The sequence below is a fragment of the Schistocerca serialis genome, chromosome 4 (assembly GCF_023864345.2).
Source record: "Schistocerca serialis cubense isolate TAMUIC-IGC-003099 chromosome 4, iqSchSeri2.2, whole genome shotgun sequence".
Classification (NCBI taxonomy): Eukaryota; Metazoa; Arthropoda; class Insecta; order Orthoptera; family Acrididae; genus Schistocerca; species Schistocerca serialis.
Window position 1 is genome coordinate 687,045,871 of NC_064641.1, and position 19,254 is coordinate 687,065,124.

The 19,254-nt window shown below is 38.4% G+C and overlaps 1 protein-coding gene across 2 annotated transcripts in view; it reads right to left on the minus strand.

Moving 5' to 3' along the window:
- Positions 1 to 19,254, minus strand: part of LOC126473178 (RISC-loading complex subunit tarbp2) — a 144,265-nt gene that overhangs the window by 24,250 nt on the left and 100,761 nt on the right. The window contains exon 6 of one of the 2 annotated variants that reach the window (XM_050100066.1): positions 4,152 to 4,304. The exons of the other annotated variant lie outside the window; for it this stretch is intronic. Coding sequence (XP_049956023.1) covers positions 4,152 to 4,304 — 153 coding nt within the window. The remainder of the gene's footprint in view (positions 1 to 4,151; positions 4,305 to 19,254) is intronic. 2 annotated transcript variants of the gene reach the window in all.

Consider the following 19,254-nt stretch of genomic DNA (forward strand, 5'->3'; position numbering starts at 1 on the left):
GAGACAGGGGTTGCTGTGAACTATCACAGATTATAATAGTGGATATATGAGAAACAGTGCAAAAAATTATTTATCAATTCCTTGCTGGAAAGCGACATAGCGACATGTGAGCAGATGTTTCAGTTAGAGCCATCTCGTCATTAAGGAGCACTGAAGTAATTGCCCCAATTGTACACCTCTTTTCACTGCATGTCACAGTATGCATAAACATAGAAAGCATTCACCTAGCCTAATGAGATATGGTACATGTAATTACAGGCTAACAGTGTGGTACAAGCGCATAAAAAGCCATCTAAGGTGATGCGTTATCATGCATGCCAACCAGGCAGGGTTCTGAGAGTTTATGGAGGTGTTCTTCTGGAAGGAGTATATACGTAGAGTAAAATTTGGCTCCAATATTTCATCAAGTCTCACTGGTGAATGGTATAGGAACCTACCATCCAATCATTTGCATCTCAACAACCCTCAGGCAGCGAGCAACTTTGTAAAACAATGCACAACTTCATCACTATGTCAGAACAGTTTAAAAAAGAAGGGAAGGAAAGAAAATTAGGATTGAACAGCCCACTGCCATCGAAGTCTTTAGAACTGGAGTACAAGCTTGGCTTCTGAAATCCAATTAACCATGTCCTGTAAATGGAACTATTCTGGCATTTGCCATAAGCAGTTTGGGGAAACCATGCAAACCTAAATGTAGCTGGCCGAATGAGGATCTGTACCACTGTCATCCTGAAACTGTGTCCAATACCTTACCACAGTGCTGCCATGCTTGGTGAGAACAGAGTGAAGAACACATATTGCACTAATTATAAGTATTAATTTTCTATCTCCTACAAAAATCATTTAACAATTTTGAAATCACATATGGTATACATACGTCTGTCGTGTATACGAGTATGGAAAAAATCTGTTCCAAATTTTGTTTAGGCCCAGTTTTACATTTATTCTTGAAATAGGCAGAGTTTTTGCACCCAAAAGTTTCCTACTTGATGGCAATGCTTTGTGCAGCAGAAGTGGAAACACAGTGACAGCAAACCAGCCCTCTAACTGTTAGATGCCAACTAATTGCAATCGGATACATGTACTCAGGTATAATTCAATTCCTCGGGAGATACATAACTATGTTCACCTGCTACAACATATTCTATTTTGTGATATAACACTTCCCTTAATAGTCATCTATCACAAGATTTAATAGTCTGTGTGTGTGTGTGTGTGTGTGTGTGTGTGTGTGTGTGTGTGAGTGTGTGTGAGTGTGTGTGTGTGTGTGTGAGTGTGTGTGTGTGTGTGTGTGTGTGTGTGTGTGTGTGTGTAAGCTATAGTTCATCCTTAGAGATATTTTATCAACAAATACAAGTAACAGAAACAGTAGTTTCAGTACTAACCCAAATTTTCACTAATTTCAAATTTATGTCTAATCAGTTGAATTGCTGCACTTCATACAACATGCCCCTTGTATCTTCCAGATCTGGCTGGAGGTATCTCTAACAAGCAATGCCTAAATCCAAATACTGAAGTGTTTCATGTAAACGAGAACAAGAAATTACCTTGCTCACAGAGCAATAAACACAATGCATACCAGTCAACAGAAAATTGAAGGGAAATTTTTTTCCATCAATAAACCAAAAGTAAAGAAACAAAAAATCATTTTTCACAAGGTAACTATCCCACTACACAAATATAACACACTGTGGTACACGTGAAGCTGGTAAATGGTATTTACCTGAGTATGCTAGGGCAATGGAGAAATTTGGTACTAATGGTTTGATGCTATGGTGCCACTTTTCCTTATTTGGACCGAGAAATAGTTTCAGTCAAAACCAAAAGGAACAGACTTTGGACAACAGAATGCTTCAAAAACGGCAAAAACAGGTTGATAACTTTTTTTCTTCTATATGCCTTGATAATACTCCTATTTACAATGCAAGAACAATTTTATCACATTTGCTAGTCTGAACTCCTCAAATACCAACTGTGAATCCAATCAAATACCCTTCAGAAAGGCTAGAGCAATAATTGCATGCCAAAGCAATCTTTAATAGAAGCTAGCAACAAATATTCAGTATTGTTCTGCAAGAATCAATATTGCACATTCAGTAACTATAAAAAATGGGACTACACACATTTAATTACTTGGGTGACACCTGTGATGCTAACAAACAGAACTGTTTGTCAGGAGACTTCTGGCCACATGGTATGTCACACTTCCAGAGAATACAGTACAAAGAATTTTAAGATCCAGATCAGAACATGTGACACTTGCTTTCACTAAGAGAAGTCTGTCATTGATCTAGACAGAGTGACCAATCTCAGGATCTTTTTTAGCATAAAACACAATCTGCCACATTAGTGTTTACATGCAAGGGCCTTGTACACCAAATGCTCAAAGGCAAGTCATTTCTATGAATTCCATCTTCAATTTTGTCCTCCTTGGAAAGTACACCTATCCTGCAATTTTTTCTCATTTGCAGATTGCGTTTGTTACTTACAATGTAAGTATCTGTAGACCTTTATTGTGAATACTGACCACTTTGTTCATTCCTGTTTTACATTTGCCAACTCTGAGAACCAAGAAAATAAGTACTTCTATTTTTCCAAATTTTTATTTATTAAAAGCCATTTCCTGAATTAGCACATTACATCCCCAATGAAGATCCATATATTCTTATGTGTACAAAGGTGATTAATACCATCAATGGCAACTCTCAAGCTCCAAAAAAATATCTTCTGGTGCAATTTATACACATCCAAACACATGCAAAATACTTCCAATAATGAAGAAGTACCCATAGCAGAATGAGCAACTAACATTGTGCACCGAGGAAAAGCTATCAAGAAAATGGAAGCTAATTCAAACCGCATTTCAATAAACCTCTTTATCAACAGACAGGAAAACATTATCGAAACCATAATGAAAAAGATAATGAAAAGTTGGCAACTATCACAAAATGTCATGAGACTTGGCATTTTCCCTGTTGCTGTACAAAAATGTCACTAAGTGCTGCAGCTTACTAATATATTGTTAAATATTTGTAATTTAATTTTGAAATTGGATCTTTACTTTCTTCAAGGGTTTACCTTAAAAAGACCATTAATTTTCATGTATATAAAGAGAGGATGACCTAAATGTGACATCACATGAAAATACCCTACATCCAATGAACTCTTGTTTCGATAACAGTTTTATCTCTGATATCATATTTCCCAATACTTTTGCACAAAAGAATTGTACACAAAAGTGATGCATTTTGAAGAGACTAACCAAAACCACAAAATATGAATCACAGTTCTCATGTACTATATTCGAACTGCTTTAAGTCCATTTTAAACTGACTTATGCTAATTTATTAGCACAATTGATGTAACAAATGAAGAAATTTGTCTTATAGTTTGGGTCATATTGCATTTTAGGATGATGATGATGATGATGATGATGATGACTATCTTGTAGGATTTTTCAAACAGCCAGTTGAGATTCTGAGTAGCATAGAGGCCGCATTTCTAAGTGGAAGTCCAGTTCTACAGCCCCCTTAAGCCAACCCTTAGTCCGGCCCTGATGCACACACATCTTGAAGGGCTTTCTCTGAGAAAATATGAAGCTAAATTTTCAGTAAGGCAGGAATCTGCATTACTTTTTCCAAAACTTTCAGTGAGACAGGAAGGTTAAATAATGGGTGACTGAATGAAGAGAACAGATCAAAAGGAAGAAAGCTGAAATATAAGACTGATTAGGGAATTTAAACAAAAATATGATATGAAAGGTCATGAAACAAAGTGCTGGACGAAGGTGCCAAAAACAAGTATAAAAACTGAAGTTCTCTCTCTCTCTCTCTCTCTCTCTCTCTCTCTCTCTCTCTCTCTCTCTCTCATCCACTATACAATAATGAAAAGATATGATGGTGACTGATAAATTTTTAAACAAGCAGTTATCCTACAAATACTAACAACAATTCTTTGGAATATTTACTAGTATTTCCCACAGTCTGAATATATGCTAATTGCATGACTGTTTCCACATTTCTCCATTATGAAAGTTTTTCCATTCAGTACATGCAAAATAATGATAAGCACTTTAAGGTTAAGCTGACACGTTTCCATAGGAAATTTGAACCAAAGACGGAAAGTTCAGGATCAATTCATCAGTATCTTACCTGTAGATCATTCAACTTTTGTCCTTCTAAGAGCTTCAATTGTTTATGAAACTGAGAGACTTTTTGGTTATGGTGAACACTATGCGTAGTATTTATCTTACAGTCTTTCAAATCTGAGTAATGGGCAGCGACATTCCCAATTTGATGAGATATCTACAAAAAAAGAGATATTTCTAAAACTCGTTGCAGGATCAGCTAAACTTACATTCAAAATAATTGTCTTGACAAAACTTATCAATTGTTTGATAAATATCAAGGTAAGGTAAACCAACCACCACATGCCCAATTATGGATAGGGAGCTACCCTAATGTTGAGGGATGAATGGTAGCAAGTACACACTAAAATCATTCATGAAAATTCTCTCATTTAACAGAGGGAGACAGCCATTTACATTAAAAAATTTAGTATTTAACAATTAGGTTAGTTTTATAGCCCATAAAATCAGTTATTGCAAGGAGATCTACAGAGGATATACCAGAGCCAGTGAGAAGATGTATGACAGCAAAGGAGAATATACTGCACGGAAAACAAATTATCAAAGATGAACATGGGGAGACATCCGATAAGTGAAAAATGAAATAATGGAGCAAATGAGAAACATGGTTAACAATGCACATAAAGTCACAATCATTTCAAACCGAGATAAATGGCAAGGCTCTTTACATGTACATAAAAAATAAAACACTCACAAATAGTAAGAAGAAGCAATTTGGCTACTAGTGAGTAGAAGAGTAATAATAATAATAATAATAATAATAATAATAACAATCATAATAAAAGGAGTGGTGGTGTTAGTGGGCTGATAGTAGGAGAAGGTATATGAATTTAGTGAACTGGCACAAAAGAAGAGTAAAGATAGGATAAGGAAGGTGGATAAATTAATAATAAATATGAAACATTCTTTTTGCAGAGAATGGCAACCATAATGGGGCAGATATTTACTGTGAATACATACAGAGGTGCATACATGTCCTCTCAGTGAACTGAACTAGAAGCACACACTGCTGTTTCTTTTCAGAACTGTGACTTGTCTTCTTCAACACAGACAATAAACTAAATGACAGCAATTAGATTAGTGAATGGATAATCAAAAAAAAAAGTAACACTGCAAACACACTGGAAGCATTCAGTTTTACCTTTGTACAATGTTGCTGAAGAGAATAATTTGAAATAAACTTCAACACAGCAAACATAAATTAAGAACGAAGACTGACATATCATGGAAGAATGTTGTATCAAAATTATTTTTGTGGTTTCGTTATGAAGCATAAGCTACTTAATATTCAAGATCAGGAGCCATTTTCCCAGTTAGAAACACAACTAAGACTGAGGACGTATTCCCTACATTATTTTCAAAAATCATGCAACTAAACAATTTTTTCAGTGGTCTAGGTGTTACCACAAATACATTAGTGTCACTAATGTTCAAATGGAAACACACAAGAACGACCTATTCCTACTTCGTTGTGCTTGCTGCGGCAACCACTTGAGATCAACAAGGATAGCGATTGGGCATGTAGATGTAGTAAAAGCAGATTATCTGAACTCAGCAGGCACTACAGAACAAAGTATAGCACCACAATAATTGAGGCATACAAATATTTCAAAAGAGTCTTTAGTTATAGAGTAGTTCCACAAAGCACGTTCATTTGAGCTTAAGAATAACATTTAACCAGATATTCTCGTAACACTTGTCAAAGATCAGGTATAGAACTATTCACTTTTTAAAAGAGGCTTCCGGTGGTGGCAGCAGAGAGTGCATGAGGTGTGCCTGCTTGTATGGTGTGTATGGTTTCTTTGGTGTGGAAGGCTTTGGCTAACAGCTATGTGCATCAGTCTTTTTGTTGCATCTGTCTGCAACTCAACCTGTCATCTTTACAGTGAGTAGCAATCTACCCCATCCCTTATACTGTTATTCCAACATGTAGTTTCTATTGTTTCACTTTTAAAAAGATTTATACTGTCCAAATTTTAACTACTCAGTCCTCTTCAGGTTTTCGTGCTCATTGTCTACTCATAAATTTTCCAAGGAATTTAAATGTCGATGATTTTGTGGGCTATAGTAGTACAATTATCTTGCAATCATTGAAAACTGCATAGTATTTTTAGATGTGTGACAAACCATGCAAATCCTTAACAAGTCTGTCTTTTGCTTGAAGTAAAACCTCTTTTTTTATATTAAAAAAAAGTATTCTAGCGAGCTGATCTGCAGTTTACCATGAACTGGAGCACAGAGTCTGCTGATGATGCCAAGAATAACTGAATTAAATGTCTGAATAACGCAAAATGAGAGTGAATAAACAGGATGCCCAAAAAGTCTCAAACCATTTCTGGGACAATGTTTATTTTTGTCTCTCTATTGTAAACAATCTAACAAATCACCATCATAAGTTGGAGACACTTTGCCAAGATTCAAGAAATATTTTGACTATGTAACCGCAAATAGGCAGCAATGCGAACAACCATTAATTAGGGGTTCAGTCAACAAATTGCAGTAATATTCTGGGTCGCTGTTGACATCACAGGAAACAGTGGAGACCATACGACAGGCTATCGAAGTAGAGTCCAAAAGCGTTGACACATAGTCTCAGCCAATAACACAGCATCCAAAAGTGTTCATACTGAAGGAAAACGCTTACCACATCCAAATTCTCCATCATCTCAAACCTAAGGACTATGCGACACACACGGCCGTGTGCCACGGCTTAACCACGTTGCCACACATCCTGTTCAGTGATGAAGCTACTTCTCATTCCTGCGACCTGTCAATTGTCACAATGGCAAGATATGGGCTGATGAACAACCAAATATGGTCATGGAATTAGGATGTAACACCCAAAGATACAAGTCCAGCTGGGCCTCACCCAACAGTGCATTCAAGTCCGTTTCGTTTTTGCTGAAGTAGCACTCGTGTCAACATCGAACCTGGACATGTATGAGCAATTCCTGCAGCCCCAATTGTTTGCCGACAACACTGGATTTGAAACTTCCTGGCAGATTAAAACTGTGTGCCGGACCAAGACTCGAACTCGGGACCTTTGCCTTTTGCGAACAAGTGCTCTACCAACTGAGCTACCCAAGTACGACTCACACCCCGTCCTCACAGCTTTACTTCCACCAGTACCTCGTCTCCTACTTTCCAAACTTCACAGAAGCTCTCCTGCACTGCCCTTCTTTGCACTTTTTCAATGTCCTCCGTCAATCCTATTAGATGTGGATCCCACACCGCACAGCAGCACTCCAGAAGAGGGTGCACCAGCTTAATGTAAGCAGTCTCTTTAGTAAACGTGTTATATTTTCTATGAGTTCGGCCAATAAGTCGCAGTCTTTGGTTTGCTTTCCCCACAACGTTATCCATGAGATCATTCCAATTTAGGTTATTCGTAATTGTAACCCATAAATATTTTGTTGAGTTTACAGCCTTTCGATTTGTGTGATTTATCATTTGACTGAAACGTCGCAATTGCTTTTTGTGCTCATGTGTGTTACTTCACACATTTCATGATTTAGAGTCAACTGCCACTTTTTGCACCATACAGATACTTTGCCTAAATCCTTTTGCAACTGGTTTTGATCATCTGTAAACAATCGAAGAGGACTGCTCAGATTGTGTCCTAAACTATTGTACTTAATCCACAAACTGCTACAACCAGAATGAACGAACTGTGGGTATTACTGAAATGTTGCTGTAGTGACCTGCTTGCATAGTTTAATGCTTAGCACACTAACTTTTGTGATATGGGGAGCAACACAGACCCAGATTGAAACAACACACTAAGTTAATGACCACCTGCGTTGCAAGACCCATTAGTATCAGAGCGATCTAGGCAAATGGAGGGATGGTCTCCCATATCCCCTCTCAGAACACGAATACAAATGTTATACATGAAAATATGCAGAACAAACCTTGCAGAATTCACAGATCCTAAGTGGCTTTCACTGCTAGTTGAGTGGAAATACAGTGTGGTTGTAGCAACAACATCTCTCTCCAGAAAATGACATTTGTTAAATTGAAGATGGGTGAATCTCATCATAAATGACATAAAACTAGATCATTTGGGGGGGGGGGGGGGGGGGGGAGATAAGTGGCACATAAAAAGGACTTAATAAGTGTAGCCATCTACCAGGATTAGAAGTGGAACAACAATGTAGACAAAAATAAAAGTTTCAGATAAAAGCATTATATTAACTGTCAAATCATTTATTTGCCTGCTCTTTCTGTATATCCACCAAGAGATGTGGAGCTACTTGCTTTTGGGAGGAGCAGCATTCAAATAAGCATCCAGCCAACTAATTTTACCTTTTAGCATTTCTCCTAAATCATTTCATATGAAACAGTTCACATTAAACACATTTTGATTTTATGCTCTGCCTTGTCAATTTGATTATGAGAAATAAAACACAGATTAAGTATGATCAACAGGACGTTAAACTCTAATTATCCTTTCTTCCAACACCTCCTGTAATAACAACAAATTATATATATGGACATTGGACAATCAAATGGAAGCTCAAAACAGTACATATTTCCCCATTTGTTAAGCTTAATATGAATGCTGCTGTAGACTTATTATGTCTAATGAATCATGTACCACACTTTCAAATATCACATATCACTGATGACAGAGTTTAATAACAGAAATTTTGGGCACAAAATGAAACATCTGTTGTCAGAACATTACTGGTAGTGTCACTATTAAGTTCCTTTTCTAGCAAATTACAGCCTGTATTCTATTTTAAAGTGGTTAATGATATTTAATCTGCCAACATTCACAGCAACATCAGCTTAAAGATAAATAATATGGGAGGACTTTTGAATTTTCAGATGACTCTCATTCCTTTACTTTATGTTGAGAAGCCCCAAAGTTATCCTTGTAGCATCAGTTATGCCATCCACAAAGTATGTTTCTCAATGTGAAGCACACCAAGCATTGTTTTCAATATATTTGGCTCATACTCAAAAACAAGCTCGTACATCATACTGAATGGGCTACTAAATATGATTGATGACTACAGTGCTCTCTTGCAGCAGTTACCTACTACATCTGGTGTGAAAACTACACATTTCACTTGTTGACATATGCAGGAAAGAGCCTATGCTAAGCAATGTTTACTGTAGCAATTGTTCCTTTTCATCATCATAAAAACATTGCTTCTCTCTTACTGTGCCTGTTGGGACCACAAGCTAGCCATGTTGTTCTCACAGAATTGTGAAGGATTCACCTAGTGATGTAGACAATTATCTTCCAGTTCACCATCAGTGGGTATGTATGAGTTGTGACAACAAAGCAGATAAACAAATATTTTTCCTTCCTTCCTAGGGCGGCAACCCTGCAGCCTCCTACTGCAGGCAGTGTGTGATCTTTGTTTTTCCCCACCACATCAAAAATGGTTCAAATGGCTCTGAGCACTATGGGACTTAACATCTGAGGTCATCAGTCCCCTGGAACTTAGAGCTACTTAAACCTAACTAACCTAAGGACATCACACACATCCATGCCCGAGGCAGGATTCGAACCTGCAACCGTAGCGGTCTTGCGGTTCCAGACTGAAGCGCCTAGAACCGCTCGGCCACACCACATCCTCAAGTGGCATGCCCCTGCATCTACAGTGTTTCAATAAGGAGTAGCAGTTTGAAGAGCTTTGTCTGCTAATTGTCACAATACTGGAATCTCAAACTAATGTACAGTGGTGCGCAATCGCCATCTTAGTGAAACTCCGTGAGAGTGCCACAGTAGCGTACAGGAAGCGCCAGCACGCTTTTGGGAGTGACGTTTTATCAAGGGCACAAGTGTTTCATTTGCACAAAATGTTTCCTGAAAGCAGAACCAATGACAAAGATGAAGACCATAGTGGGTGACTATCAACAGCACAAACAGATGACAACACAGCCAGAATGAGTTAACGTGAGTGATCTGATCAAAGATTCACCAGGAAAATGATTGCAAACTGAAATTGATTGGGAAACTGTTTGCCTGATATTAACTGAACATCTGGGAATGAGGAAACTTTGTGCCAAAATGGTTCCGAAAAATGGCACACAGGAACAAAAGTATCAACAGAGGCTGCTGATCTGTTGGCACTGAACCAAGAATTATTGAACTGAGTTATCACTGGTAACGAAAGTGGTACTGTTCATTCTTGACGTGCCTTCCCACCACCAATGAGCCATTCTCTTTATTATTATGCTCTTTAAACCTTAACATTTCTTCCTGTTTGCTCACCATACTTTACTTCACCATCCTGTCACATTCTTTCACAAACTACCACTTTCCCTATTCAGTTCTCCTCCATGCCAATTTTATGCTTCAGCCTCTTCTTCAGTTTGTTGTCTCTCCTGAATATAGTTTAACCCCTTTGATGTTAAATAACCTCCCAACTTACATGACATAATCCCCCAATATGACTATTTCTGTGGATTTTTATGTTTTGTCGGTTTCTGTGCCCTATCACTGCATCTATCACATCTAGTGAACCTGCGTTAAACAGAGGTAGAAAATGCTTTAGATACATGTTTAATTGATAGAATGAACACAGTGGTAGGGCACAGAAACCAACAAAAAAAGAAAAATCTGCAGAAATAAAGTCATGCCATATTAGGGGAGTAACTCGTATAAACTAGGGAAGTTATTTAACAATAAAGGTTTCTGCATTCAGAACAGACAACAAACTGGAGCACAGGCTAAAGCATAAGACTGGCACAGGGGAGACCAGGATGGAAAAAGCATAAGTTTATGAAATAATGCACCTTGATTGTGAAATGAAGTATGTGGAGCAAATGGGAAGAAACTTTAAAATAAGTTTTAAAGAATGAAATTTTCACTCTACAGTGGAGTGTGCACTGATATGAAACTTCCTGGCAGATTAAAACTGTGTGCGGGCAAGGACTCTACCAACTGAGCTACCCAAGCACGACTCACGCCCCGTCCTCACAGCTTTAATTCCGCAAGTACCTCGTCTCCTACCTTCCAAACTTTACAGAAGCTCTCCTGCGAACCATGCAGGACTAGCACTCCTGAAAGAAAGGATATTGCGGAGACATGGCTTAGCCACAGCCTGGGGTATGTTTCTAGAATGAAATTTTCGCTCTACAGCGGAGTGTGTGCTGATAGAGCGCTTGCCCGCGAAAGGCAAAGGTCCCGAGTTCAAGTCTCAGTCCGGCACACAGTTTTAATCTGCCAGGAAGTTTCAAGTTTTAAAGAGCTTAAAAATAAAAGAGAATGGCTCACTGGTGGTGGCTAGATACCTCGAGAATCAACAGAATTCATTTGGTAGCAACACAGGCAGCATGAATGTACTGCACTTTGAAGAAAAAGGATGGTTGCTGTCAAATTTTGAGGAAGCTTAAATTTTCTGCACTTGAGGAGAGGAATGCATCAGAGTGTTAAAGGAAAAGATAGAAGTATTTCTGGGCCCACCATAACAATTTCGTCCTTGAGAAGTAGCCACCAACTTTTACTTTAGGGAAACTCCCTATCGCACCCCCCTCAGATTTAGTGGTAAGATGCCCCAGTGGACAGCCTGAAGACAGATCAAGCTTGAAAACAGGAAAAAGGTGTACCGAACTGTAAAAAAAACAGTGAACAGTCCACACACAAGAAATGCAATAAAGAGCAGCATACAACAGCAACAGCGTTGTAAATGCTCATGGTGCTGGACTGCAAAGCAGACAAGCCATGTCCAAAACTACCCTGTCACATCATCTTTTTTTCTACAAGATTATGAACTGTCCAACCAGTCACAGAAAAGTTTGTTCTCTTTCTGCAGTCCTGGCAGTTGTCATACTATACATTGGTTATAGAATATGAGTCACGTGGTAAGAATATGTTACCGTTGCAAGTGAATGTGATAAATAGTGAGAGCAGGCGAGATACCACATAGACGTCTCACAGAAATGAAAACAACAAGGGAATTCAAGAGTCAAAGACTTCAAAAACGGAATTCAATTTCAAAAATGTTACGAACATATGTTTTGACAGAGCACAGAGAAACTGTGTGATTGTGAAACTGTTGCATTCATTTGTTGCAGCTTATGTGAGAAACTATTACATTTTCATCATGTACTTGGGAGTGATCACATTCACATTTATATCAGGCAAGAAGGCATATCTCAGTCACTTACCAGTCGTACAAATTATGTGCGTCGATAAGAGATTCTTATAATACGAAACACATACTGCCACTAATACCGTTTATGACACACCAGACATGTTTTCTGGTGGATGATTCGGTTGACTTACCAAATGTTTGTGGTTCTCATTTGAAAGCCACTTCCTTTCAGCTGCTAACAGTAGTTGTTGAGTCCATACCTTACACCTCACTGTTGCAAACAGATGTTACACCATGACACAGATATAAATTTGAATCAAGCAAATAGTGGGAAGAAGGAAAAGAAGTTGGCATGAGTGAGGTTTGAACGAGGCTCACATGCTTCACAGTTCAACACCATAATCACTTAACCATGACACTATTTCTGGTCCTAGCTGCTCTATATTGTACTTCTTGTTCTTGGACCATTCACTGTTTCTATCTTGCTTTCTTTTTTCACAGTCCAGTAAATCTTCTTCCTGTTTTCGTTCTTTATGTGTGTTCAATTTTTGACGTGCTGTCTGCTGGGCCCTCTTACCACTAAATCTGAGATGGGAGTGCAATGGGGAGTTTCCCTTGTTAGCAGGATTAAATGAGCCTTGGGAGACTATTACATGACAACAAGAGAGTTTCAAGGAAGACCTATATGTTTTTTACTTCTGATGGTGCGTAATAGCATAGAAACTTTCAGGTAAGTTACACCACAGGACAATATTGATATTTATGTGGCTAGTTGTATGTACAGTATTGCAATGCATTGACGTTCCCTTGCTTTATAGCATGTAATAATGGGATAGTACAATCCTAAAACATGCTGAGGTATATATATCACACACTTGACAACTGACATGTAAATCTCTCAGTACTGATTCAGGAGACAGTTGTACAATGGCTTCACAACAGATATTCCAGGAATTCCTTAGCTGCAAATTGGGCTCACCATCCTTCCCCAGGTTTCTTCCAAAGAACACAAACCCCACAACAGAAGAAAGTACACCCTTCGATAATCTCGAGATGGATCCTGATTTAATCATCCTCCCTACAGACAAAGGTTCCACCACTATCGTGACAAATCATAGTGACTGACTGACAGAATGCTTCCACCAACTGTGACTATTCCACCTGCAATCTCTGCTGCAGTGATTCCTCCCTAGACATCAAACAAAATCACCAATATCTACTAAAATCCTTAGACCTATCCCTTTCCATCACAATGAGCCTCCCCCCCCCCCCCTCTCTCTCTCTCTCTCTCTCTCTCTCTCTCTCTCTCTCTCTCTCACACACACACCTATGTTCTATGTCCTTCCCAGCATCCATAAACCCGACAATCCTGGATACCCTATTGTAGTTGGTTACTTAGCTTCCACTGAAATAACACAAGCTCTTGTCCATCAACACCTCCAACCAGTTGCCCATATAACATTACAACAACATCAATGGTCAGTGCCAGACGACATCATAGAGGCTCTTTGAAATAATGCAAAGAGCCTATTACCACATGTTGGTTATTTTTTAAGGGAATCAGTATGCTTACATAATGTATCCACGGGCCATATGTCTTAGAAAATTTTCCATGGAATTAAAATACAATAGTTATATTTGCTCAATACCAGTGATATTTAGACATAGAAAATAGTTCTAGAATGCCAGAATGTGGGAAAAGTGTAGGAGCTTTTGTTATTTTGGACAGAGTACCTTGTGTGTCAGAATGTGGTAGAAGCAGCGCAAGTGGTGAGGGGCCCAGACACTTGTTGCTTGGGATCTTTACCATTGGAGCAGTGCTAGAGTGTACATATGACCACTTAACCGGAATAAAGTAATATGTTTTGAACAGTGATTTTTTTTTTTTAATTTAGCCCAGCCAGCTGCATTAAGTGAACAAATATCATGTAACCCTAGTATTGGCAAGAAGCTAAGTGAAATCGTCGCTAGACAGCCAATAAGTTAACAGAAAATGATAAGATTTTTTGTAGTGAGCAGGGCCATTTAGCGTTACAAAATGGGGGCTTGTCTGAGACGTCTGGATCATATCAGACGACCCAAAGGCAGTGTTGGTTGTGGCAAGACGCAGTGAAGAAGGATTAAACGAAGATTTGGCACTTCAACGGAAGATTGTCAGCAGCTAAAGCAGCAGAAACCACGCAGGCGGCAGACACAAGCAGTGGAAACCACATGGGTGGCAGCAGCAGCGCAGTACAACTTGAGACAAAGGCAGATTCAGCGCGGCAGTACCTTCTGGCGCTACGAAGTGCAGTAGTGGAGACGTAAACTTCAAAAGTTAAGTAAATCTGCAAGTGCTAGTTACATGTAGCTTTTATTGTTGTGTATTGCAAATGTTTGTGTTTGTTTTCTTTATTTGTCATAATGGGGGAAACAACAACAGCGAATAATGCTGTAAGTGATGTGGAATTAACAGATTAAAATATTATTGTTCAAATAGATATTATTGTTGCAAGTACATTCACAGAAATTTTGAGCGCTCTTGTTCAATCACAGAAAAGTGTAAATGATGTTCAAAATAGTGTGCAAGCACAAGATGTGCAATTAAAAACCCAAGGGAGCCAAATGAACGAACAGTTAAAAGAAGTTAAAGAGTAGTATGAATGAAATAAAAAGCAGTATACAGTCTGTGGAGTAAAGATTAAATCAGGGGCTGTCAGAATTGCAAGGCAAGCTAAGATTAGAAATAGACAGAAATGAACAAGAATGTGTCAGATTAAATGCAGAGGTAAAGGACAAAATTGTGAAGTTGGATGAAAAATGCACAGCTGAAAATTCCAAATTGAAAGAATTGCTGAAAGGGGAATTGGAAAGGAATCATATTGGTATAATGAAAATTTAATGAAGTAGATAGTAAAGTGAGTAAATTAGAGCTTGATGTCAATACTGAGATATAAAAACAAATAAAAAATATAGTTTCAAAGGTAACTAAGATGGAACATGGAAATGTTAGCAACATTGTAAATATGCAGCCCATACAGAATATTCAGAATATCAGATGTTTTAATAATGATGGAAAATGTCACCCTGCCAATTTTGCTGCATATTGGAGAGGTAGATGTGCGGATGGAATGACTTATTTGCAAAAGATTAAGTTTATGATAGGGGCATTAAGGGGCATTAGAAGGGGAAGCTTTGTCATGGGCAAACCAAAATCTGAACAATTTCATGACTTATGAAGACTCTGAGAAAGGCTTTTAAATAAATACTCTGAAGAGGTAAAACAATCCAAAATCCAAAATAATCTTTTTTAAATGGGGCTATGTACAGGGTGCTTTGGGAGGAAAGGTCAATATTTTACACAGTGATACTAACGTAATTCTGAACAAAAAATCATGTATGCACATAGGTCCGCAAATGCTTCATTAGGGAGGTATGGGTATTGAAAGAAACTTTAATTCTACAAAACTGATGTGCTCAACGTGAATGTATATGTAACACAACTGGACAATAATGTACTTTTCTTGAAAACAATGTTACAGAGAAGTACAGTTGTGTTACATATTTTTACATAATGTTTATTTACTTTGCATTCAGTACATAATGCATTACAACATGCATGTTACATGTATTCAGTTGAAAAAGACGTACCACATCTTTTACAAACAGCTTTAACACTTGATCATACAGATGTTGTACAGTTCACAGAGCAGGTTCGAATATCACACCACGAACATCATTGCACTTTTGCGCTCCAGCGATAACATGTTGTGTTGCTTGTTAAATTACCTGTGGTTGGTTCCTAATCAATTCAATTCAGCAGCGCCCATCATGCGACGAAGCACTTCATCTCATGTATTTACCTTCACTTTGTGCACCTTTGATTTCATCCAACCCCATAAACAGAAATCTAAAGATGTAAGGTCAGGTGATCTTGGAGGCCAGTTAATAGCACTGCCATGGCCAATCCAACGATTAGGATAGGTGCGGTAAAATGTGGATGGGCACCGTCATATTGAAAGTACATTCCAGTTCACTTGGCTAAAGGAACATCTTCCAATAGTTCCACAAACGAATTTTCTAAAACTTCTCTCCCATCAATCACTGATTCATAATAAATGGACCTATCAAAAGGTTACCGATCATGCCACACCAAACATTTATGGCAAACGAACTTGGAAAGTGCTAGCCACTGAAGTGTATGTATCTTCCGATGACCACACACAATTATTGTGTGTGTTGTTTATTCCATGTCGTGAAAACAGGGATTCGTCAGTGAATAGTATGTAGGGAAGCTAATGACTATTCTCAATTACCCAGTGACAGAATTGCAGTTGCTGGGCACTGTCCCCAACGTGGAGATTTTGGACATGCTGTATGTGAAATGATACAGGTCTTCTGCATGTAATGTTTCCCATACACGTATCTATGGGACATTCATATGTGGGGACATTCTTTGTATGCTCGTACCAGGACTTGCTCAACACTAGCGATAATTTCTTCCTGTTCTTGCAAAGTTTGTAAACGTGCATGCTTGGAAGAAAAATATCTACTCGGAAGAGAGCCTGTTGCACGCAAAGTGACAAACACTTTGGTAAATACCCTGCGATCAGGTACCGTATTTACTCGAATCTAAGCCGCACTTTTTTTCCGTTTTTTTTTTTTTTTTTTTTTTTTTTTTTAATCCAAAAAACCGCCTGCGGGTTAGAATCGAGTGCAAAGCAAGCGGAAGTTCTGAAAAATGTTGGTGGGTACCACCACAACTAACTTATGCCGTCGAATATATGTAGCGCTACACAGACATGCTTTGTAGGCACAAAGATAAATACTGGCACCAAATCATCAGCGTCAGTAAAAAAAAAAAGTGGAAGACGAGCTTTTTTTTCTCCGCCCCGAGTTTCGACCACTGCATTTTCATACATTATCCAACGAAGTAAATACAAATTCCCTATTGGTCATCTTCGAATGTAGCAGCATTTCAATGTACTACGAAAATCCGACTGGCAAGACTGTTTGGGATGCTTGTCAATATGGCCAACTCTACGTTCTGAATTTTTTCCTACCTGTGAGAAGAGATGGTTGCTAATAGGAACTTCTATGAATTGTGAATCACATGCAGTATTCTCTTCACCATCAGAATAATATGGATATAAACATTTTGCCATGTATTGTTATGTGTTTGCTGCTATCTCATTTAAATCCTGTCTGCCTAATAAACTACGAAACTAGAGTGAGACAACAGCAAACGCGGAAGAATATACATATCATGTCATGTTTATATTCGTATTATTCTTATGCCTAATAGTGATACAGTCAGAAATGAAGCACGGCAATTGACTAGATTTTTAAATCTAAGATGACTAATTTTTGTGCAGAATGCAATGTACTAAAGAGGCGCCTGCAAAGATTTTCAAACGGAGAAAAATTTCCGCTAAACTCTCGTTCAGAACACATTCTATCATACGCAGTGTATTATTTGGTTCTTGTTGATCATTATCAAAGAAAGCAGCAGTGTATGTAACAAGAATTGCAGTCTCTTGCCATTGTTTCGCTAATGAGACGATTCCTCTCTCTCTCTCTCTCTCTCTCTCTCTCTCTCTCTCTCTCTCTCTTTTTTTGGTAGTGCGCACAAAAGCAAGCCATGCTGCGAACCGCGACTGGCCATAAACACGCACTATCAGAAAGCGACAAACAATGCATGACACAGTACAGTAATGCATTTTCAGCTTAGAGTGACGTAAACACCTATAACAAAGAAAACGGCGCTTATCAGATCAAAGAAAAGTAAGCTATCAATTCAAACCAGACGAAGCAAGTGAAAAAGGAAGGGTACCCATACAAATATGGACGGAGCGCCTGACGCATAGCAATGGCTACCTGGTAAAGCTTAACTGCTAAGGTTACGACTTGAACCAAACTACTGTAGCTGTATCGTCGTTCATTCGACCTAAATTGTGTCTCATATTTCAATGGACCAACTTTGTTTCGGTTTGGAGATGCGGCTTGAAACTTTTCTCTCCCCTTGAATTTCGAGTCTCAAATTTCAGGTGCAGCTTAGATTCGGGAATTTTTTTTTCCTTGATTTTGAGTCTAATTTTTCAGGTGTGGCTTGGATTCAAGTAAATACGGTAATCGTCGAGTCGGAAAGCGCCTGTGGTATTCTTCTCTTGCAGTGGTAGCACTACCGTCGCAGAAGCCATAAACATACCCCACATCTGTGTATTCCTCATTACTGTAGATGTGTGGCATTGTTAGTAGCTCTTGTATGAACACAGTAACACCATACACTACATAGCTAACTGATCTGTCACCGGTACTCTACATAATGCAGCATACACAGCACAACAGTGCAACAATGGGTGATTGTACTACATACGTCACATGACCATAATACATGGTAGGTTGCATAGCATAAACAAGGCAGGTTCTCGTGCACTGTTTACAAGAAAATCACATTACTGTCAAGTTGTATTGCACATACATTCACATTGTGCACATCAGTTTTGCAGAATTAAAGTTCCTTTCAATACCTACACCTACATAACGAAGCATTTGCAAACCTATGTTCATATAACTTTTTGTTCAGAATTACTTATACTATCATTGTTTAAAATATTGACATTTCCTCCCCAAATACCCTGTGTAGACCAGGAATGGGAAATATGAGAGATTTTTGTATGGAAGAAATAGAAAAATTAGCACATTTGGACAAGCCAATGGGGCCATTAATAATCATTTCCAATTTAAAGAGGAGATTGCCTGAAAATGTACGATGTGATCTCTTAATGCTTCAGGAGATGATGCAGACTTATTCCTTGATTATGTTGGGAATGTGGATACAGCTTTACCACTGACAAACAGAAAAAATTCCCAAAATGACAGAAATCAAGATGGAAGGGTAAAGGGTAATTACAGGGATGACAACAGAAACTCCCACAGAGATTCCTGTAATAATGATAGGAGAAATTCAGGATCTAATTATAGAAGGGATTACAATAGGCCACAATATGATCATGTTGAAGGGACAGCTGGGGGGTCAGACAGATCTCGCAACTGGGGAAATGAGTAGGTATC